The sequence below is a fragment of the Physeter macrocephalus genome, chromosome 14 (assembly GCF_002837175.3).
Source record: "Physeter macrocephalus isolate SW-GA chromosome 14, ASM283717v5, whole genome shotgun sequence".
NCBI lineage: Eukaryota > Metazoa > Chordata > Mammalia > Artiodactyla > Physeteridae > Physeter > Physeter macrocephalus.
In genome coordinates, this window is record NC_041227.1 from 127,636,251 (window position 1) to 127,659,646 (window position 23,396).

The following is a 23,396-nucleotide window of genomic DNA, read 5'->3' on the forward strand; positions in this document are numbered from 1 at the left end:
CGGCCCCTGCATCGGCAGGCGGACTCTCAACCGCTGCGCCACCAGGGAAGCCCAGAGCCCACCTTCTTATATCAGCTCCCCACGCTGGCAACAAGACCCTCACCCATCCTCAATCCTTGCCTCAAGTGCCAGCCCTTGCTCGCTCCTCGGCTCCCCAGGGAGGGATGGGCAGAGATGAGCCTGGCCGTGACCTCAAGGGAAACTGAGGCCAGGAGAACTAGCCTGCCTTGCCCAAGGTCACACAAGTCCTGGGGAAGTGGATCTCAGTCGCCCCAACCACATGCCGTGGGTGATGGTTTGGCCCCGGCTGGGGGCCTGACCTTGACCTTTCCCTTGGGACCCCAGGCAAGCCTGTGTCCACGGGAACGGTGTGCTCATGGTAGGAGCTGGAACTCTTGTCCCTGCCTCCCTGGGACTCGTGGGCGGTCGAGGACAGAGCACCCCGAGGTGGCTGCCTCGCCTTTGCAGCCCACTTCCGGGGTCACGGTGGAAGGAGCATGGACTCCGGGGACAGACAGCCTTGTGTTCCGACCCTAGTGCCCCACGCTGGCCATCTGTGTGGCCTGGGCTAAGACACTTCATGAATCGGAGCATCGGTTTTCCTATCTGTACAATGGACAGTCGTACCTACCTGGGCTCAGGGATCACACACACGGAGCATGGGGACACCTGGTCCTCAGAACCAAGGACAGAGGCTGGCTTCGGGGGTGTGGGACCCTGGCTGGGGGTCACTTCTCCAGCCGAGCCAGAGGGGAGAGGGCAGTAAGCGTACGATTCCTAGATCACCGTCTCTGGATGGCGGGCCCCTGCGGGGAAAGGGCGAGTGCAAGGAACATCTCATCTACTTCCTGAGCCCGGGAATGCTAAATATCCTCTAGCTGGCCGTGCCCCAATCGCCGGGGGAAGGCGGGGCCTCGGTCCCAGGAAGGAGGAAGGAAGGGGGCTGGCCGTGTGCGTGGGTGGGCGGTGGAGCGGCCGCTCTGCTCTGCTTCCCAGAAAGGCTCGGCTTCTGGGGAATGAATTGGAAAAGGCCGTGCGAGGCCATCCGTCACTCAGGTGCCTCCTGCCAACACGCCAGTCCCGGCTGCCGTGAGCCCCGTGGCCCGTGGGGTGTCGCCAGTCACCATGAGCGGAGCTGGGGCCCCGGGGCAGAGCAGCTGGCATGAGGCTGGGGTCAGGAGGGCACGCTGAGGACTGCGCGTCCGAGGTGACCAGTGAGCCTGGGCAGCGATCGGTCGGGGGCGGGGCGGGCGGAGATCGTAACAGAAGCCTCTGGAAACAAGAGAATTCCTTTCGCTCTCTCTTCATTCGGTATTGAGCTCCTACTCTGTGCAAGCAGCCAGGGAAGGGACCGAGGGCACAAAAATGACCGAGATGTGTCCCCTCACAGCTTGGAGTCCGGCTGGGGCGTTCAGAAGATGCGGGGACCCCCGAGGGTTCCTGTGGTGGCTCCGTGAACACAAAAGGGGGGCTCACTTCTACTGGGGGGAGCATCTGTGAAACCTCCGTAGAGCAGGGGGCTCCGCTCGATGCTGGCTTTTGCCGGGGGGGGGGTCACTTTGAGGGGGTGCATCACGTTCCCGGGGCGGTCATAACCACGTGCCACTGACTAGGTGGCTTAATACAACAGCAGGTTTTGCGTCACAGTTCTGGAGGCCGTGCTCTCTCTGAAGGCTGCATGGGAGACCCCTTCCTTCCCTATTCCGGTTCCTGGTGTTGTCAGCATTCCTCGGCTCGTCGAGGCTTCCCTCCAGTCTCTGCCTTTGGCATCACACGGCCGTCTTCCCCCGTGTCTCTCGCTCTGTGTATCAGTCATATTAGATTAGGACCTGCTCTGACCACCTCATCTTCACCTGATCACGTCTGCAAAGACCGTATTTCTCAATAAGCTTATAATCACGGATACCAGGGTTAGGACTTCAGTATATCTTTGGGGGAACATAGTACAACCATAACCGGGGGTACAGCGGGAATCCACAAAGACCATTCCGTGGCACCCAGACCTCGGTCCATCAAGGAGGGTGGAGGCCAGACTTGGAAGACAGCAGTGGACATCTGTTCAGCCCTTGTGCCCATTTTATAGACGGGAGAAATGAGGCCAAGAGCTATCAAAGTGAGACGGGGTGACTTGGTGTCAGAAAAGCTAGGCTCGAATCCTCCCTGAAAGCCCTCGTCCTCAGTTTCCCCGTCTGCCGACAAAAGGGGCTGGACTAGGCAAGTTGTACGGGCGCTCCCCGCTTGGGGTGGTGCACGGAGCCAGTGGGAGGCCACGGGCGCTCGTTTGTTGGGGTCAGAGCTGGGACGGGCTGGCCTGCAGCCCAGGCCTCTGTCTGATGTCCAGCCCCAGCCGCCGCCTCCTTCCTCGCCCCCCGCACACAGGAGGGCTGGGGACCGGGGTCAGGAACATAAACCCCATTTTGACGTGAACCGTGGCACCCGTGGAGATGCTCTTGGTCAACCTGGCGTGTCTCTCATTAGTATGAATTTCCTGGGTCTCCGTGTCTCTCATTTGCCGTCGGCATCAGCTGCCAGGCCCAGGCAGAGGGCTGGGGAGCCCGATTAGATCTGGGGACACGGCGTAAGGAGCGAGAGAAGGGAGGGGAGCCGCTGAGCAGAGGGGAGGCCCCCTGACCCCCCCGGGCGGGGAACGGCCAGGGGATCGACAGCGGCCAGCAGATACCGGAGGCTCCTCCTGCAGCCTCTGGCTTGGCCACCTTTCACACACCACAGATGGGCTCTGGGTTTTCAGAGTGACAGAATGAAGGGGCAGGGCGGGGGGTCCCGGCTGGCTCCCGGGCGAGGATTATGAATGCGGCCTCTGGAGCAGGGTGGGGACACCGCCACCTGTCTCTGCCCCTCCCCACCACCCCCTCCTTTCAGCGGGTTCCCTCGGCCTCTCCAAGCCGGCGGCCGGGCCGCTGTCCGGAAAGGCCACCTGCCACCAGGGCACGTGAGCCGAGGCGGCCAAGCCAGGGCCCGGCGGGCGGCGGGGGCAGCTGCAGCCTGGGCCAGGGGTCAGGACGCCCTCGTGAGGTTCAGCCTCATCCCCCCTGCGCTGGGGGCCACCCACCCGCCCGCATCTTGGGCTGAGTTCGCCTCCTCCCCTCCTCCTCCTGAGTTCACGCTCCGGGTTGGCTGTTGGTGACCCTGTGGGTTTGGTAGAAGCATCGAGAAAGCTGACTTGCGGTGTTTATCCGTAACTCCACCCCGGCCACTTCCCAGGCACCAGACGTGGGAGGGACTCAGCCCTGCCAGACGCCATCCCGCCCTGGACCACGGGACGGTTCATCCTACCCCACGCTGCTGCGTGGTGAGAATGAGAAAATGCACCTGAGGCCCGGAGCGGAGCGCAGGATCCTCCCCAGACCCCGTAGGGTGAACGCTCCGCCGGGCCTGGGATCCTGGTCTTTGAAGTTCTATCCCAGCGAATCCTACCTGGCGAGGGGAGTGATGCAGGACTCCTCGTGCACCGAGGAAGCGACAGCCCAGAAAACTCAGGTGCTGACTCAGTTCGTAAGCACAGAGAGGGGACCCCATGGTCCACCTGCAAAGCTGAGGCTTTCTGCCCTCATTCTTTTTTTTTCTTTTTTTAAATATTTTGGCTGCACCACGCGGGGTGTGGGATCTTAGCTCCCCGACCAGGGATCGGACCCGCACCCCCTGCCCTGGAAGCGCAGAGTCTGAACCACTGGACCGCCAGGGAAGGCCCTCTGCACTCATTCGAACAGCCTGTCAACTTGGGCAGCGGGGTCACTCGCAGCCAGGATGGGCTTTTAGCCGTGTGCCCCTGAGCCTGCTTAGAAACCCAGCCCACCCTCCGTAACCTACAGAGTGGGCCCCTCGCCCGAATTGGGAGGGGCCCTGAGCATCCCATCAGGGGAGGGCAGGAAGGAGGTGAAGGCAAGAGCCAGGTGACTTCTTAGGATGTGAAAGAGCTGTTAGAACTTCTCCCTGCCCTCGCCACTAAGGAGCGTATGGGGCCGGGGGCAGAGAGTGGGGAGGGGGAGGGCTGGAGGGGGCTGAGTGGAAACGGGGACAGGGAAAGACCTTGTCACCAGATTTACTTGGTTTTTTCTCAGCTGAGATAAGACTCATGTTGTAAAATCAATGGCTTCCAAGAGAACAATTCTGTTGCACCGAGTACCTCTGCAGTGTGGTACAGCCAGCATCTCTACTTAATTCCAGAACGTTTCCATCTCCCCGAAAGGACACCCTGTACCCATTAAAGCAGTCACTCCCCATCCCCCTTCTCCCGACCACCTGGCAGCCGCCAATCTCTGTCCCGTCTCTGCATTTATCTCTTCCGGATGTTGCATACACATTGAATCATACATGCGCACTCTTCGATGGGAAGACAGAGAAGTGTGGCCCGAGCCTCCTGCATACTCCACCCCAAAGCCCCTGCCTGCTGGAAAGCCCCCAGGCCTGCTCAGAGGAAGCCGGCAGGTCTGCCCCGGCCCCTGGGTATGGCTGCCTCCACGTGGCTGTGCCCAGTGGTGACTGGGCGCCCGAGCCCTGGGCTTGGTCTCAGCGCGGCAGCTAACGTGGGCCCCTGGGCATCTCTCCTGCTAAGTGAGAGGTTGAAGGGCCGGGTCTCGATGACTGCTGTGCCACCACTACCACCCCCGCCCCGTGAGGTTCAGAGGCAAGAAATGGGACTTTGTGTGATGGCAAAGGCAGCCTAGATCAGAGATCCAGAAACTCTTTCTAAAACAGGAGGAAAGAGAGAGACAGTGGCACCTGCTCCTGGTCCGGCAGGGGCAGCAAGGACTCGGTCCCTGCCAGGCCTGGGGGGCTTTCTGCCAGTGACCGGGGCCAGTACGGCAGGCAAGGAAGGCAGTCAGGGCTGCACCAGGGCCTGTTTCCCTCCGATTGGGCACGGCCCCCAGGTGGTGGCAGCTGGAAAGGAGGGTGGCATGAGTGCCCGTGCAGTGACTGGGGAGGGGCCGTGTGTGCCGGCAGGCGCGTGCGGGCTTCTTTGTATCATCCAGCTTGTAAATTGCTCGGCGCCTGTAACTGCTGAAAGGGCCATCGAGCTGCGCGGTGTTATTATTTATGATGAAGCGCTGAGGTGCCTGCCAGGGACTGGAATGGGCTGAGCGCTGCACGGGATGGACGGCAAATTGAACTCCAATTTTCTGCTCCGCGGTCTTTGTTACACGCCACAAAGCGCCGGTACACTGGGGTCAGCAGCCTGGTGAACGTGTGCTCTTCCTGGTGGCGGCAGCTCCACCTCGCAGCCTCCCCCCAGGCCCAGCCGCAGACTCCTTCCCTGTGATCCAGGCGCAGCGCTGACCTCAGAGGCCTTGCGGGAGGGCAGGCGGCCGTGGGTTCGAAACCCGGCCCTGACTCTCGGGTGACCCGTCTCCTCTGCGCTTCCGATGAGAGACGTAGAAGGGCAGGAATCATAACTCGCCCCCGAGGTGGCCAGGAGGATTAAAAGAGAAAACACAGGGAGGTCGGCGTGCATTAAGCCTGCAACAAACACGTCCTCTTCTCTTCCCTTCTCCCAAGGCTGAGCTGCCCACCTGACCCAGGGAAGGGGAGGCGGGGCGGAGCCACTGATGGAAAGCACCCATCTGGGGGTGGTGAGGCCAGCTGCCCACCCAGGAAGTTGGTGCTGACGCTAAGTCACGTTTTCCACCCGCTTCCCTCACTCCCTGTCTCCCCTTCCTCAGGCCCGGAGCACCATCTTTCTTGAGGGCATGGCCTTTCTCAAGGGTGGGAAAGAGGCAGAAAAGGAGGTTACCCTTGGAAAGCGTGCCACCCTAAGCTTGGGAACGCTGTCCACTCTCTTCGCACAGCCCTCTGCGCCCTGTGTCCGACGGGGCCGTCGCTGGCCAAGGTAGACCCCGGGGATCCCCAGCCTGTGGGTTCTTGGAAGCACCCCCGAGCCTCCCAGCCCTTTTGCCCTCGGCTTTTCCAGGCCAGTGGGTGGCGGACGTTTCTCCATCACCAGAGCTTAGGGGACAGGCTGAGAGTGGTACCCACGGGGTGGAGAGAACTCACCTGCTAGGGAATCTTCAAGAGGATCAGCTGGGGGTGTGACAGATGCCATGTGGGACAAGTCTCCGTGGGCCTGGCCGGGCAGCTGACCCCCAAAGCTGAGCTTTGGCAAAGCCCTTCATCCCTGGGGGTCTCAGGTCCCAGCTGTGAAACTGGAGAATTGCTCCAAGCTGGTGTCCCTCCTGGGGGTCACCGGGGGGAAGGTGAGTGTCATCCACACGGCATCGTGGAGCTTCTTGGAAGAGATTCCAGGAGTTAGTGAAAATTTCATTGTCACTGCTTTTATGGCTGAAATGAATCCGAACACACTAAAATGATAATAGCACCATTAGGCAAAAGCATTCTAATCGATGCTATAAGTTTAATCTCTGAACCCTCCAGCTGAAGTGTATGACAGGGCTCCCTTCCCCTCTGTTAATTGCAAAATAAACCCATCGGAAATGAGAACCATCTTTTTTCCACGCAAGGCTGGGGACGTTTTGGCGTTAATTTACCTGTGCGGTCCAGGCGGGAGGCCCCGGCTGGGAGATGGGTGTGCAGAGGTTACACCAGGTAAGGATGAGGAATAATAGCAAACCCCCTTGTGTGGGTGTGTTGTGTCAGGCACTGGCCGAACCCCTTGCCCTCTCCATAGGCCTATGAGACAGGCACCGCTATTATCCCATTTTTCCATTGAGGACGCTGAGATGCGGAGGGGTTCCAGAGAGACGTCCGGGGTCACATAGCTAGTGAGTAGCCGAGCCAGGATTCAAGTCCAAGTAACCCCACTCCCAGGTCACAGACCACACTACTGCTCAGACCTGGCAATGCCCGAGCTGGAAGAACATAGAGGAATGTCAGCTCTCGAGAGGGAGGTGGCCTGGCCGAGTTCAACAGCAAGTTCACTTGGCTTTTTCCTTCGTGGCTCTGGGGCCTCCTGCATGTCAGACTCATTGCCAAGCTCTGGGACCAGGGAGGCGAAGGAGCCCCATCCCCATCTTCCCATGGCTGACACACTAGCATGGGAGTCACCACGCCTGCGGCTCTCATGTGCGTCCTGCATGCTGTAAGGGGCGTAATCCCCGGAGTCTGAGGGCCGTGGAGTTGGACAGCAGGAAGAGAGTTACAGAGCACAGCACATCGGAGCCTCGGAGGGGCACCGGGCAGGACTGTGGCTTTTTTTTTTTTTTTTGGCTGGATGTACAGTCGGCGAGCTGGCTCGGGGGAGGGAGGCTGAGAGCTTGGGACACACCCCCGCCCTTCACCAGCCTGGGCCCCTCGGCCCCACTCGTCATTCCCCAGGGCCGTGTCGGGGCTCGGTTGTGCTGGCTACCCTGGTGGCTGGGCGCCCCCTAATCAGATTAGATGCGTATTCAAACAAATTGATGATCCGTTCCCTTAGATGCTTTTTGAACACGCTTTTCTGAGCGAGAAATGCATTCGGCAGCAGCTGTGGAGGCCGAGGCATAATTGACTGCCGCCCCCCGCCAGGCCCCCCACGTCAGAAGGTGCCTGGGTCCTGAAGGTCACCGGCGAGGATTAGATTAAGGACGGCGAGAGCCTTCTTTCCTAGCTAATGAAGCACTTGGCATGCAGGCAGCACCGAGGCTGAGCTGGACCGGGCATCTGCCAGGAGACAGGGAAGGGGCATAAATTAGCATCTCATTTGTGGGCGAGGCAGGGAGGGGAAGGGAAGCCGGAGGGGAGGGACCAGGGGGCTGGGGGGCTTCGAGGCCCTGGCTGGGCGGGCAGGAGCCGGCAGGCCGTGTCGGGCATGGGGGTGGGAGGGGGAGGGGCACAGCCGCGGAGCCCGGGGTCCTCTGCCTGCGAGCGTCTGCCTGCTGTGTGCACGCCCCGAACGTGCCTTTTGGGGGCGGGGCTCAAACACCCCCGTGCATGGCTGCTCTTCCGGGTCCCACAGCTTCCCTGCTCCTGAGCCCCCGCCCGGGCAGCTCCCCGGCTCAGCACCCCGCCGGCTCTTGAGGAAGAAGAATCGCTGACAGGATGCAAAAGCTCCTGCAGCTCCGGCTCTTCCTACCCCGGTCCTGCACCTTTGCGCAAGGCTTTAGCAGCCATCCCTAAGCAAGACTTGGTTCTTGAGCCAGCTTGGAGCGGCCGTGAGGGAGCTGGATTCATCAGATTTGAGGCATTCAGGAGACTGGCCTCTCTCAGCGGGATGCCTCCAAGTCGGGGGTGGGGGTGGGGGGGGGAAACGGGTGGGGCAGCGATAGCGCCCCCGGCCCCCGTTTCCCCATCTCCTCCCCATGCAGTCGCCTCCAGGGGTCTGAAGGGCAGAAAAAGCATCCCGTAGGTGCCAAGCACTGAGCTGCGAATCTGACATACGTTCGCTTGCTTGGTCCCCCCAGCTGCCTCTGGGGCAGGGGGGTTGGGAGCCCTTCCGCGGACAGACAGGTGAGGCTTGGCAGGTTACCCCGCTCAAGGGCACACTTTAGGTGGCATAGCAACTGGCATTTAAACCCAGTGTCTCTTCTCGTCCCCCACCGGGACCTTCAAGCCAGACCCTAGGGAAAGGGTGGTACCTGGGGCCTTACGTGGGGCGCAGAGCTTTGGGATGGGGGCCCCAGGTCAGCGGCTCCTTCCCAAGAAGCCCCCGGGGCTCCGACCCCTGCCTCGTTTTACTTGACCCCTTCCTCCCACATCTATTCATCTGCTGCACTCTGGCCTCCCCTAATCCCAGGCTTCTCTCCCTGCGCCCCACTAGCCCAACCCTCCAAAACCCCACCACCCCTAGGTGGACTCGTCTCCCCTGGGCGGTTCTGCCCCATCAACCTTGCAGCATCCTCTGGACTCATGCCCGGCCAGCCTGCCTGGTTCACCCTCACCCCCGATCTAGTCCTAGGGCCGTGACATTGGAGGCTGGGGTAAGAATGCCCCTGCCACACAACCGGCGTGGCCCCTGCTTGTGGCTTCAAAGCCACGACCCTGAGAGAGGCCACGGGTCGGGATGTGAAGAGTGGGACAGCTCAAGGAAGCCCCATGTCACCTACAGAAAGGTCCAGAACTCTAGAACCTGCCAGATCTGGGCTTCCATCTGTGTGGCAAGTTCAAAAGACCAGCCGTTCCTGAGTGTCAGCCTTCTCGTCTGTAAAATGGGGATAAAGGTAGGACCATCCTTGAGAAGTTCTCTTGACACTTAACTGAAGAGATGGACATAAAGCACTTCACGTGTGGGAAGTTCCATAGGTCGTATGAAATACAGGCAGCAGGAATAGACGTGTAGGGAGAAGTGGGGTTTGTGGAGAGGGGCCTGTCCTGAGCCCCTGCTTCCTCTGACCCGGGGCCCAGCCTGCTTAGGTCTGTGGCCGCCAGCCAGCTCCAGGGAGGGGACCAGCTAGGAGGGCATGGAGGTCAATCCAGGACAAAGGTGACCGTGCAGAGGCTAGGGGATGGTGAGCTGAGAAAGTTTGAGAGAATCCCAACCCCCTCCCCGTCCCCGAGCTTTCCAGAGACACTCCCGATGGCTGTGTAGTTACTACGTGCCCGGAAGGGAGAGCTGCTAAAAGAGAGAGGCTTTGGGGTCTTTCAGAGCTGGGAAGGGGACTGGTCCAGGCCCGCTGCCCCGTGAAGCTGGCTCTGGAGGGCAGATGGACACCTATTGGCCAACTAATTGCCCTGGTGGTGGGTGGAGGTCTTCACCCTGACTGGCACTGCCAGCTGGCAAGGGTCTGGCTCCAGGGGAGGCGGGGTTCCCAGGCCCGGGCTGGCTGGGAAGTCAAATTCCAGGAGAGATTGGGGGAGACCCCTAGAGAAAGATGACATTATTGTGCTGGGGGCTGAAGGGAGGGGAGAGGTTGAAGTTGAGATAAGCGTCTGTGTGGGGCCATTTAGCCTGGAGCTTGAAGTAGAAGGATGACGATAAGTGTATTTAGTGGGAATTTGGAGGAAAAGTCAGCCAGGGGGCCCCTGAGCTGTTCTGGGTAACGAGAAGGAAGCCCAGGACTGAGGCCTCTCGTCCACCTCTGAAGGCCGCTCTTCCTTCAAGAGGCTCAGGCTCTGGTGGCCAGGGACCCCCAGCCACGCCACACCCCCGTGTCCCATGCACACGGAAGGCCTGTCCTTTCCTGCATCGCCAGCAGGGCTGCCCGCGGCTGTTGACCCCGCCCAGTCACATACGTGTTTGCATCTGTGTGCACACATCTGATTATAAATAAGCAATAAACACATTTGATTATAAATAAGCAATCCATACCAGTGGGACGCAACAGAAAAGTTGCAAAAAAGCGTAGAGTAAAAAGTAAACCCCTCCCCACCCAGCCCCCAGCCACCCAGTTCTCCTCCCTAAAGCATCACTGAGCCCAGTTTCTTATGTGGCCCCCTAGAAAAAGCCTGCGCCTATACAGGCAAATCTATTTTTATCCTTGAAAAAAACAAACAAACAAACAAACTTGTGCACAACTGGTAGCAGATTACACACCCCATTCTACACCTTGCTTTTTTCACTTAACAGTAGCTCTCAAAATTTGTTCCAGAGCCTTTCGCTATAGAGAATGCTATTGTATGGAGGTGCAGTCATTTCTTTAACCATCATCACCCTCTTGACAGACATTCAGGTCATTTCCAAGCTTTTGCTGTTACAAAACATAGTGTTGCCCTGAAATGCTGTCACTTCACTCGTGCACGGGTGTGTGTGGAGGAGAAATTCCTCGAAGAATTGGCGGGTGGGGAGGTGCATTCTTAGTTTTGATAGAATTGCCAAATTGTTCTGCATAGGTGTGATACCAAGGACAGTCCCCAAAGCTCTGTCTGCGGCACCTGGGTCTCCACAGGCTGGCCAGCCCGGAGTATTATCACACTTTCAGATCTTGGCCGAAGTGATAGAAAAAAAAAAAAGTGTCTTATTGAGTTTGCCTTGCCTTTCTCTTATCACTGGGTTCAGCATCTTTGTCTATGTTTCGGAGTTATTTGTAATTCTTTTCTGTGAACGGTTCATATCCTTTGCCCATTTCTCTGTTGGTTTGTTCATCTTTTTCTTATTGATTTATGGGAATATTTTTTGTATCAGGAAAATGAGCTCTTTGTCCATGATAGAAGTTGCAGATATTTTCCCCCCGTTTGTCATTTGTTGCTTTTTGTTTATGGGCATTTTTTTTCCATGCAATATTTTTATATAGTTGAAGGTATCAGTTTGTTTTATGACTTTCTGGAGTTTGTGTAGTACTTAGAAAGTACTTGGCAAATTCTTTGCTTCGCCAAGATTGTATATTTTTAAACCCCGGTGATTTTTTTTCTAGTTCTTTTAGAATTTCATTTTTCTTGTTTAAAACATGGATCCATCTAGAATTTATTTTGAGGTAATGTGTGAGGAAGAGATTCAGCTTGATTTTTTATTCCCCCAGATGGCATCCTGGTTTTTCCAAGGCCATTTGTTGAATAATTGATCTATCCCCCACTGACCTGAAATTCTACTTTCATCCTGTCTTAAATATCCCATATATATTGGGGCATATTTCTGGACTCTCTCGTTCATTGCCTCATCAGTCTATTTGGACAAGAACACACTTCTTTAATTATTGCAGCTTTGTAATATAGTTCAGTGTCTGTGCTAGTCTCCTCTGCTTACCATTCTTTTTCAGAATTTTCTTGGCTATTCTTTTGTGGTCTTTTAAAATGTGAACTTTCAAATCACTTTGTCTAGTTAAAAAATCCTCTGTGTGTGTGTTTTCAAAGTGTTGATTCTGTCCACTGTTCTCCATTTCCAGTTATCCCTTCCCACTGAGAACGTGGCTTGGAGGCCTGTTGTGTACAGTAGTCCAAGTTGTGTACTGCACAGTCCTAGAACTAAGGTTGAGAGGAGCTGCTGGCCCCTGCCAACAGGGTATGAGCTCTTCCCTCCAGGAAATCTGCCCATCCGCATATCCGATCAAGAATAGTAATAGCTGCCTCTCCTGTAGCATGCGCCAGGCACTTTCCTAAGCACTTTATGTTTTTTCATTTATTTAAGCCTCACAACAAATATATCCCCAATTTACAGCTAAGGAAACTGAGGTGCAAAAAGTCGAAGTAACTTGCCCAAGGTCAATGATTTATGTTACCCGCCTGTGCAGTGATGACACAGAAATCTGTTCCTGCTCATAAGCGCGCGCACACGCGCACACACACACACACACACACACAGATAGATTCACACTCAGACATACAGATACACATGCTGTCAGATATGCATGCAGACATACACAGAGACACACACGTGAACACATACCTAGGTACATACACAGATGCACACAGGCACAGACGCTCAAAGACACGCACACACACAGACACAAACGCACACACTGCTGTTCCCACCAGCATCCTTTTCCCATCGGAGTCTTTCCTTCGATGGCTCACGCACTCCCAGTCCCCCTGCTTTGGGGCAGGGCCAGCCCATCCAGGAAAACCGCCTGGCTGGACTCCCTGCCCTGGCTCTCAGCTCTGCATAGGGCCTCCCTCCCACATCCCTGTACCCAGAGAGGAGGGGGCCTTTAGCCTTTCAGGAAAAGGAGGCGTGACCGCATAGCAGGGACTTGGGGAGGGGAGCCTCGGCTTCTGCCAGACCGCCTTGTTAGGATAACGTGGGATGAGGGATGCAGCTCTGAGCTGGGTACCCAGCAGGTTCTCAGGAAAAGCTAACCACATCCGTCCCCCTTCCACTTGCCCCAGGTCATTGTCTCCAGCGGCCTCTGGAATCAACCCATCCGAGCAAAAGCCATTCGGCTCCAGTCTGGCACCCCACCCCACCCCCGGGAGAGCCTGAGGAACGAACTGGCAAATGCAGACATGGGGGCGCATCGCCCAGGGAGCCGGGTTGCGGAGGCGAGGGTTTGGGTGCAGAGCGCGTGTGCCCGCGCGCACCGACTGTTCTGGCTCTGAGTCGGCCCCCGCCTCGAAGGGATTTAATCAGTGGGGGCTGGGAATGTTGTTGTTTTAAAACAAACAGGGGATGACAGGAACTAACAGAGGGTTCTTAAAAACGCGATTCAAAGGGCTCTTTGAAAGCTGCTGGAGAATGAATGCGCCTTTGAAGTGCGAACGTGTCCATTTGTTAAACTGAGAGCCAGCCGGCTGCCTCCGAGGGGTGGGGAATCGCTTTCCTTGGCAAGCGGGGGCTTGCCTCCCTCTCTGCCCTCCGCCACCTCCAGAGGTGCGGTAGGACCCCCGAAGCGAGGGAGCCGGCGTGGCGGCCACTCTCCCAGGACACACTCTAGAAGAGGCGCCTTTTCTTTTTTAACATTTTTATTGAAGTATAATTGCTTTACAATGTTGTGTTAGTTTCTGCTTTACAACAAAGTGAATCAGCTATATGCGTACATGTATCTCCATATCCCCTCCCTCTTGCGTCTCCCTCCCACCCTCCCTATCCCAGCCCTCTAGGTGGTCACAAAGCACCGAGCTGATCTCCCTGTGCTATGCGGCTGCTTCCCACTAGCTACCTATTTTACATCTGGTAGTGTATGTACATCCGTGCCACTCTCTCACTTCGTCCCAGCTTACCCTTCCCCCAACCCCCGTGTTCTCAAGTCCATTCTCTACATCTGCGTCTTTATTCCTGTCCTGCCCCTAGGCTCTTCATATCAAGAGGCGCCTTTTCAACCACCTTGAAGGCAGTGTGCTCACATGACAGTCGTTAAGAGTGAGGGAGAGACCTGCCAATAGGCAGCGTCAACTCCGAGATGGGAACACGCACGGTCACACAGAGAGACGAGGTGGGGCAGGCTGGTCCGGGGTGCGCCTCTCGCGCGTGTCTGCACCTGCTCTCCAGTGGCCCCCACGGGGAGGGTCAGTAGCAGGGATGGGGTTCAAGGAAGACTCAGCCGCGCAGTCTCCAGTGGAGACGGAGGGCTTGGGGAAGCTGTGCAGCCCGCGGGTTGACCTGGGCCCCAGACCTGCGTTACGGCTTGTCTTGAGTTGTCAGTCTGTGTGTAAGCTCAGAGTGAGGCTTTGTCACAGATGCTGAACCTTATCTGAAAACCAAGGGTGCCCAATTCTGGTTAAATCTGAAGGTGAGGCCCCACTCATGCTCCAGAGACTCAACGTGTGATGCAGGAGGGGCCCCGATGCCCCCACACCCGGTGGGCTGACCAGCCTGCCGGGCCGCATCTTCATTCACTCCCTGCCACCCTTGAAGTCACCCCCTCCCCGACTCCTGACACGTGCCTCTTCCTCTGCTTTGGTTTGTTCCATATCTTAGGCCAAAAGAAGAGTGTCTTATGGTTTTCACCCTCTGGACCCCCAGGGGAAAGTTAGCGCTTGGACCGAGGCATACCTGGGGCATCAGCCAGCGCCGAGGATGATGGAACACCCACCCTGGTGGGGACACCCGCTCTTTGATGTTGGGAAAGAAATGAACATTTGCAGAACATTTACTCTGGGCCAAGCACGGACCTAGCATTTTCACAATTCCTATCTCATTGAACCCTTGAGAGTTCAAGGTGGCTATTTCTCTTCCCGTGTCTCCTGGTGGAGAAACTGAGACTCAGAAAGATGAATGCTTGTGCACGCCCAGGCAGCTGGGAGTCGCAGGCTGAGCACAGACGGGATGTGGTGCCAGTACCACTCCCCCACCATGGGGCTGAGGGTCAGGACACCTGGTGCCTGGCTTGCCAGCAGCTTCCTGGCTTTGAGCACTGCCCACCCCTCGGGGCACAGTGTGACGGGTGGAAGGTGCTTGCACTTGGGTCTGGCAAGTCTGGACCTGACTCCCCTTTAGCGGCACGTGGCCGTGGGGTCCCCAAGCCGTATCCCTTACCACAACGGGAGCGCTGCTGTGAGCGCCAGGTGATAAGTGGGTGAGCTGGTGAATGGTGCTTTCTGGAGCTCGCTCCCTCCATCTGTCAAACGCAAGCGCTCGGCAGAGGAACAAACTCTGGGAGTCTCGCCTCAAACCCATCTTCTCCTCCATCCACGTTCCACCTTCATCAGGGCAGGTGCAGGACTAGGTGCTCAGCCTGCAGGGCTGGCTCCTCCCCTTCCAGCTGTGTTACCCTGGGCGGGTTTCTAACCGCTCTCTAAAAGGTGGATTATGATCCTGTCTAGCTGTGGGCTTGCGTGTGGATTAAATGAGCGTATGTTAAAGCCCCAGGAACAGCCCAGAACCTAGCAGGTGCTTTAGTCCTTGTGCTGTTTCCAGATCCTGGCTCCTGCCCCAGCCCAGCCCAGCCCCTAGAGGGCAGGTCTGCTCAGTGATGGGCTTGGACGCCCTCTCCGCGTTCCCCCCTCTCTCCCTGTCCTTTTGTCAACCCCCTTGTCTGTTTCACTTCTGCCCTTTTGCCCACTGGCCAGAGGGCAGAAGGCCTCTATTTCCACCCAAAGCTGTTGGTCTGAGTGGTCCTCTGAAGTCCGGGATCCGGAGTGCGTTGTCTCCGTCGAGGGCAGCCGCGGCGGGGGGGGCTCGTGCTTGGCTGGACTGAGTCAGGTCACAGGGTTAGGGTAGGGAGCATAGCAACCGCTGGACCCCCACCCCGGCCCAGCAGTGCCGTTTCCTCCGCCCCGACGGCGATCTGGTGGGCGAACGGGGAGGCCGAGGCAGGCTGGCCCGGGACCCAGGATGGAAGATCAAGCAGCCTGGCAGTGGAGGGGACCCACTGGAGGGACTCTGCCCTTGATGCCTTTGCAGGGTTTCCTCCAGCCCTGGGAAGCAGGATTCAGGACACCACCATCACCTGCCGCTTCTGTCAACGCAGGTGTCCCTGTTTCCCTTTCCCTTGTGACATTTATATTCCCTTTGGCTGAAGTGCAGTAAGCGTCGTTCCCCTGCGCGCCCCCCCCCCCCCCCCCCCGCCGCCCCCCGCTTAGCCTGGCAGTGGAGGGGACCCACTGGAGGGACTCTGCCCTTGATGCCTTTGCAGGGTTTCCTCCAGCCCTGGGAAGCAGGATTCAGGACACCACCATCACCTGCCGCTTCTGTCAACGCAGGTGTCCCTGTTTCCCTTTCCCTTGTGACATTTATATTCCCTTTGGCTGAAGTGCAGTAAGCGTCGTTCCCCTGCGCGCCCCCCCCCCCCCCCCCGCCGCCCGCCGCTTCTGCTCTGGAAGGAGAAACCAGAAGCAAAGGGTATGGACTGGATGGGGATCCCGAGGGGAGAGAGATGGAAGGTACTGGAGCGGGGCGGGGCAGCAGTGGTGGTGAGCCTGGTGGGGTCTAGGCGGAGGGTGGCGGGGAGAGCTCACTCTACACACAAGCCCTGACGTCACGCTGACCTGAGTTCAAGTGCTTCCCAGGCCTGTGACCTTGGCAGGTGACCCGCTGCAGGAGAGCCAGGGATAACCAGCAGTGTTGTGTCTCTGTTTCCCGCAGATGACGTGGCCCCCTACTTCAAGACGGAGCCGGTGCGAACACAGGTGCACCTGGAGGGGAACCGCCTGGTACTCACGTGCATGGCCGAGGGCAGCTGGCCCCTGGAGTTCAAGTGGCTCCACAACAGCAGGGAGCTGACCGAGTTCTCGCTGGAGTACAGGCAAGCGTGCCGCCCCTCTCTTCCCACGCAGCCGCCAGGGTCCTGCTGTGTCCTGGGGGGGTGCCGGGGCAGTGGGCAGGGCCGCCGTGTGGCAGTTTGGGTGGGGGAGCCCCTGCTCCAGTGTTGCTGGGGTGACAGTAGTAGGGGGCCAAGGCCGCCCTTGCCCGGGCTGAGAAGACGCTGCCCTGCCGCACCCAGCAGAAGATGGCTGGGTGGCCAGGCACCCGTGGACAGGGCAGAGGTGATGACTGACGTAGGGGAGCCCGCTGCCGGCAGCTAGACTGTGGCCACGGCTGTGACCAGGTCCCCACCTCCCCTCCCCACTGAGAAGAGCCCTGCTCTCTCGGGGGAGCCATTGGAGGGGCCTGGGTCCAGCAGAGGGGTAGGGCATGCAGCTACCTGGGGTCTGTAAGGGGCGGACAGACTCTATTTGGGAGGGCAGTTCAGGGGGGACATGGAGGCGGGACCTCCCCCCCAGGGCCTTTGCGCTTATCTCCTCTCCCTGCCGTGCCCTTGCGCTGGGCTCTGGGTTGGGCTGCCCTTCCTTCCCCAGGACACTGCCAGGTGGGGATAAGGGAGAACAGAGAGAGAGAGAGAGAGAAACAGGGTCTCAGTGAGGGCAACTTTGCTACTAGAAGGGCAAGCAGTGGGGCAGCTACTTCCCAGGCCGGGTAGCCCCCAGCCTTTCTCCCGGCTCCCCTTCCCCTGCTCCTGTCCCCCTGTCTCGGCCTTTTTTATTGGCTCCTGACCCTGTGCCCGGTGATTAATCCCCAGGCCTGACGTGGGTAATTGGTTTTGGTGGGGAAACAAGATTGTCTTGCCCTGAGGATGTTGATACAAACCTGCCACCAGGGACAGGAATGCAAATGAGAGGAGGGGGATTTAATTGCTTGAGAATCGGGCCTTTCCAGAAAGCCATCCTTTTCTTCATGAAGCAGGGAGGCCAGAGTTTGGGGTGACCCCCGTGCCCAGGTTCCTTCCGCTGAGCCCTGGCCTGGATGGGATGGTGATGAGAGCCGAAAATTCGGCCTCTGTGCCCCAGTGCCAAATCTCAGAGACAGAGTTTGGGGTGAAGTGGAAAAGAATAGCTTAACTGCTTTGCCAGGCAAAGGGGGACACAGTGGGCTCATGCCCTCAAAAACTGTGTCCCAACCTGTGATGATTTGGTGAGGAGTTTTATAGCAATAGTTCAAGGGTGGGGTTACTGATAAGATTAGGGTGTATGCAGGGCCTGCACTCCTCAGGTGGTCTCTTTTTTTTAATATATAAATTTATTTATTATTTATTTTTGGCTGCGTTGGGTCTTTGTTGCTGCGTGCAGGCTTTCTCTAGTTGCGGCGAGCGGGGGCTGCTCTTGATTGCGGTGCGCGGGCTTCTCACTGCGGTGGCTTCTCTTGTTGCGGAGCCCGGGCTGTAGGCGTGCGGGCTTCAGTAGTTGTGGCACGCGGGCTCTGTAGTTGTGGCGCACGGGCCGGACCAGGGCTCGAACCCATGTCCCCTGTATCCGCAGGCGGCCCCTCAGGTGGTCTCTTGATGAGCTTCTGTGGTTCTTGAGGTTATCGAACTGTGACCTTCTCTCTGAAATGAAGAATGCTTCATCAGATAGTTCATCTTCCATTTGTTGGGGGTTCTAGTTCTGTAGAAGAGCTCAAAGATATTGTTCTGTGTATCCGTTGAGGAGGAACCAGGACCCTGCCCCAAGGCTGCACCATTGTTTCGCGTGCAGGCTTTCTCTAGTTGCGGCGAGCGGGGGCTGCTCTTGATTGCGGTGCGCGGGCTTCTCACTGCGGTGGCTTCTCTTGTTGCGGAGCCCGGGCTGTAGGCGTGCGGGCTTCAGTAGTTGTGGCACGCGGGCTCTGTAGTTGTGGCGCACGGGCCGGACCAGGGCTCGAACCCATGTCCCCTGTATCCGCAGGCGGCCCCTCAGGTGGTCTCTTGATGAGCTTCTGTGGTTCTTGAGGTTATCGAACTGTGACCTTCTCTCTGAAATGAAGAATGCTTCATCAGATAGTTCATCTTCCATTTGTTGGGGGTTCTAGTTCTGTAGAAGAGCTCAAAGATATTGTTCTGTGTATCCGTTGAGGAGGAACCAGGACCCTGCCCCAAGGCTGCACCATTGTTTCTTAACTGCTCCTCCCTTGTCTCTGCACCCCCTCCCTTCCCTGATTAGTAACTGTTCCGATCTGCCCTTTGGGACTCAGGGAAGGTCATGGAGGCTGAAGGCTATTCCGTAAAAACAAGAAATGGGGGACACAGAAAGACTTTGGTGCCCAGGAGCCCCACAAGGTTCTGCTTGGTTTCAGTGGGAGTGGCCACTTTGGCAAAGGAGGGGGCAGGAGACCACCCTCCCCTCTGTGGATGGTGAGAGACCTGGACCAGGATGCAGGAGGCCCTCCGGTGCTGGCCACTCCGGGCCTCGGTTCTCCAGGGAGCCACAGGAGACCAGAGGGGCCTCCCAGGGTGGTCCCCGTGATGGTCTTCGGCTGGGGCCCAGGGCCGTTCCCGAATGCTGTCTGGCACCCTGGGCAGTTTTGACAGTGTCCATGAAAAGCCCCTGCAGCCGCTTGGATGGTGCACATGCCTGAACGGGCACCCCAGGAGCATGCCGATGGCATACCACACTCTTGGTGGTGTCCTTGCCCTTGACTTGAGCTGGAGGCAGGACCCAGGAGGAGGAGGAGAGTTGGTTCTTCATCTGTTTCACAGCCATTCTTTTGGTGCCTGAAGCTGCAAGGATGTGGGGTGGGCATTACACAGAAGCCGATTCTGGCTCGGCTTCAGGTTCAGACTTGCCCGGCGATGGAATGGGCTTCCTCTGGACCCGGTCAGCAACCTGTCCCTGGAGGCGTCCAGATGGTTGTCAGGGTGCAACTGTTGATGATGGTAATGATGATAACAGTCATCGGCAATGAAAAAGAATTTATTACCTGGCAGACGTTATGATGGGCGCTCTGAGAGCATCTCGTTTAATACTGCCAGCAATCCTGTGGGTGGGTTCCAGTGTTTTCTCCGTTCTGCAGACGAGCAAACTGAGGTTTAGAGAGATGAAACAGTCCACCCAAGGTCAGGTTGTTGAGCTGGGCTTCACGTATAAGTCAGATGACTACAGGGCTTGAATTCTTTACCGTCCGCCACACTGCCTCTCGTTGAAGAAAGATTGAAGCCATCGCCTCCTCCGTGTGTGTCCTAAGCATCTTTCTGCTAACTGTGCTCTGCACGTTCTAGAAAACAAAGCTCCATTTCAGAGCTTGGCTGGGTGGAAGTTACTCAGGGAGACGTAAATGGACGTCCATTCGGGAAACTCAGCCTCCAGCCTCCTCACCCCCAGAAAGGCCGGCTGTTACAGCAGGGTGCCTGCCCTGTGCCCGAGGACAAGTCAATCAGGATTTTCCTCTAATCAAAAATATGCTTGGGGGCTTCCCTGGTGGCGCAGTGGTTGGGAGTCCGCCTGCCGATGCAGGGGACCCGGGTTCGCGCCCCGGTCCGGGGGGATCCCACATGCCGCGGAGCGGCTGGGCCCGTGAGCCATGGCCGCTGGGCCTGCGTGTCTGGAGCCTGTGCTCCGCAACGGGAGAGGCCACACAACTACTGAGCCTGTGTGCCACAACTACTGAAGCCCATGCGCCTAGAGCCCGTGCTCCACAACAGAGAGAAGCCACCACAATGAGAAGCCCGTGCACCACAACAAAGACCCAACACAGCCAAAAATAAATAAATTAATTTAATTTTTTTAAAAAAATGAGCTGTTCTCACAGGGAAAGATCTACACTCCTCAGTGTGGCCTTCAGAACTCTTCATGTTCTGCTCCTGATAGCACCTGCTTTAGCCCCTGCTGTTCCCATCTGAGGTAACACATTCCCACCAAACAGGACCCTCACACCACAGGTCCCAGGACAGTTCCTTCCACATGCCCTTTTTTCTGCCTTTGTCCAAACTGTCCTGTCCCCTCCACTTGGAATATTGCCCCTTTCAGGACCTTCCTTCTCTCTCCTGCAGTGTTCCAGCTGTTGGAAAGCCTTTCCTGATAGTGCACATATGTGTTCTCAATAAATCTCTCTCTCTCTCTCTCTCTCTCTCTCTCTCAAACACACACACACACATATATTATTATGAATACTTTGTCCAAACTGTCCTGTCCCCTCCACTTGGAATATTGCCCCTTTCAGGACCTTCCTTCTCTCTCCTGCAGGGTTCCAGCTGTTGGAAAGCCTTTCCTGATAGTGCACATATGTGTTCTCAATAAATCTCTCTCTCTCTCTCTCTCTCTCTCTCTCAAACACACACACACTCATTTCTGCCTCTCTCTGCCCTTTGTGACTGTCCATAATACATCCCATTATACTTTGCCTTCTAATTATTTACATGAGAGCCTGCAAATAAACCACAGAATGAAGTGAGAGCCTCAGGCACCTTGGAGGTTCCAGGAATCTCAGGTTCCTGGAGGTTCCAGGAATCTCAGAACCAAGAACTTGATACTGCCAGGCCCTCTCCCCTCTGGGCTGCTCAGCTGTGCCCGCCTCTGGGTTCAGACTTCACTCTCATGCGGTGAGTGACACTGAGAAGTTTGGGAATCACAGGCTCACAGCCACATGATTTCAGAGTAGAAGGAATTTCCCCATAGGAGTTCCACGTAGAAAGTCCCAGGGAAGGATTCTGATTGGTCCAGCTTGGATCTGCCCTGCCCAATCCCGATGGGAAGCAGCATGGAGTGCTGTGATTGGCCAGGCCTGCATCATGTGTCTACTCCGAGCCATAGGACATTGCGTGGCAGGCCCCACACCAGAGCCACGTGGTGGAAAGGAGGGTGAGACCTCTTAGCAGAAGAAGGGAAAAGGGTGGTGGGGCAGACAGTAGCCCCCTGTGTCCACTTTACCACCCCTGCCTCCTGTGAGGGCCTGGCTCATAGCAGGTATTTTTCCTTCCTTCTTCCTTTGTTTTTAATTTTGAAAATTTTCAAATCTTGGAAGAATTATAAGATAGTACCATAAACACCTGTATACCTTTTTACCATTCCCCAGTTGTTAATATTTTGTATCATTTGTACTCTCTCTTGCTCATTCTATGCACACGTAGATGCACGCATCTTTTTTGCTGAATTATTTAAGAGTTAGTTGCAGACATCATGTCAATTCACCCCTAAGTAGAATTTCCTAAAAGCAAGGCATTTTCCTACAGAACTACCACACAATTTTCACACTCAGGAAATTGCACATTGATATAATTCTACTGTCTGACACACAGTCCACATTCAAATTTGTCCATCTGTCCCAATTATATCCTTTGTGGACATTGTTATTGTTGTTGTTCAACACAGGATCTGATCAAGGACCACACATTGGATTTAGTTGTCATGACTCTTTAGACTCCTTAAATCTAGAACTATTGCTCATTTTTCTTTCCTGTCTTTCATGGCATTGACATTTTTGAGAGTTCAGCCAGTTTTGCAAGATGTCCTCCAAGAATATGACGTAGATATATATCCATTTCAATGCTTCACAATTACAGGCACCGGAAGTCAGTTTGCACCATTATCAGTGATGGTAGGTCTTACTAACTGGTCAAGGTAATGTTCACTAGATTTCTCCCTTGTCCAGGTATTGATGTATCCTCTCCCCTTTGAATGATACCTTGAGACTCTGTGAATATTCTCCTCCCCAGAAATCTCTCACCGAGTGGTTTAATAGTCATGGATGAGTCTTACCTGAATCAATTATTACCAAGGTGGTTGTGATAAGCAGATTTTCCATCATTCCTTTTACTTATATTAGTTGGCTCTTTCTTTTTCTTTCTTTCTTTCTTTCTTTCTTTCTTTCTTTCTTTCTTTCTTTCTTTCTTTCTTTTCCTTTCTTTCTTTTCTTTCTTTCATTTATTTTTGGCTGTGTTGGGTCTTTATTGCTGTGCGCGGGCTTTCTCTAGTTGCGGTGAGCAGGGGCTACTCTTCATTGCAGCGTGCGGACTTCTCATTGTCGTGGAGCACGGGCTCTAGGTGCGCAGGGTTCAGCAGTTGTGGCACGTGGGCTCAGTAGTTGTGGCTTGTGGGCTCTAGAGCTCAGGCGCAGTAGTGGTGCACGGGCTTAGTTGCTCCGCAGAATGTGGTATCTTCCCGGGCCAGGGCTCGAACCCGTGTCCCCTGCATTGGCAGGCAGATTCTTAACCACTGCGCCACCAGGGAAACCCAGTTGGCATTCTTTCTTGAAAGAGATCTTTCCTTTCTCATGCCCTTTAAAATAATTTAGCATCAGTACAAACTCACGGATGATTTTTTCTATTTAATTTTTCCTAATTTAATCCACTCCCGTCATTATTTGGACGCTCGTAGTAACGTGCTCACCTCTCTCCTCCACCTGTGCTGTCCTTACACACCTCTTCTACCTGATACTCCAAGGTTCAGCATCAGCATCCCCTCAATAGGAAGCTCAGTCCCGACCCTGACTCACCGTATGCCTTTGGGCAAACTACTTCATCCTGCCTCAGTTGCCCAGTCTGTTAAATGGGAACAATAAAACAAGTAGCTACCTCCCAGGGGTGGAGAAGCTCCATGAGATCTAATATGCGGAAGGGTGTCTGGTCATCGATGGCTCTGTAAGTGGAAAGGGTGGCCTGAAAGCCACCAAATAAATCCCGAATCCCGTCTACCTCTCTCCCCACCTTACTCTTTCTGGCCCCAGCCTCATTCCCACCCTCCTGGGAAGTCTGGGCTCTTCTTCCTCAACAAAGCCAGAATCCCATCTGTCTATATGCAACCTCTTCGGGGTTGAACTGACTCCAATTTGACCGTGAGTTTGGACATCTTGTCTGAAAATTGAAGGCTGCTGGTGAGAAAGCTGAAGTGCAGGAATTAGTTACGATGGGCATAAATTGAATTTTAATAGAGCTGTACATGGCATGGAGCCAGCGTACTGAGGCAGAGGGAAGGTAGTAATGAAAAGTTAACGAGTTTAGAAATGTCGTAATCCT

At 56.0% G+C, this 23,396-nt stretch overlaps 1 protein-coding gene across 1 annotated transcript in view; it reads left to right on the plus strand.

Annotated features, from left to right (window-relative positions):
• The window catches only part of SDK2 (sidekick cell adhesion molecule 2), a 258,280-nt gene that overhangs the window by 107,299 nt on the left and 127,585 nt on the right, over positions 1 to 23,396 (plus strand). The window contains exon 2 of the mRNA XM_028498147.1: positions 16,280 to 16,439. Coding sequence (XP_028353948.1) covers positions 16,280 to 16,439 — 160 coding nt within the window. The remainder of the gene's footprint in view (positions 1 to 16,279; positions 16,440 to 23,396) is intronic.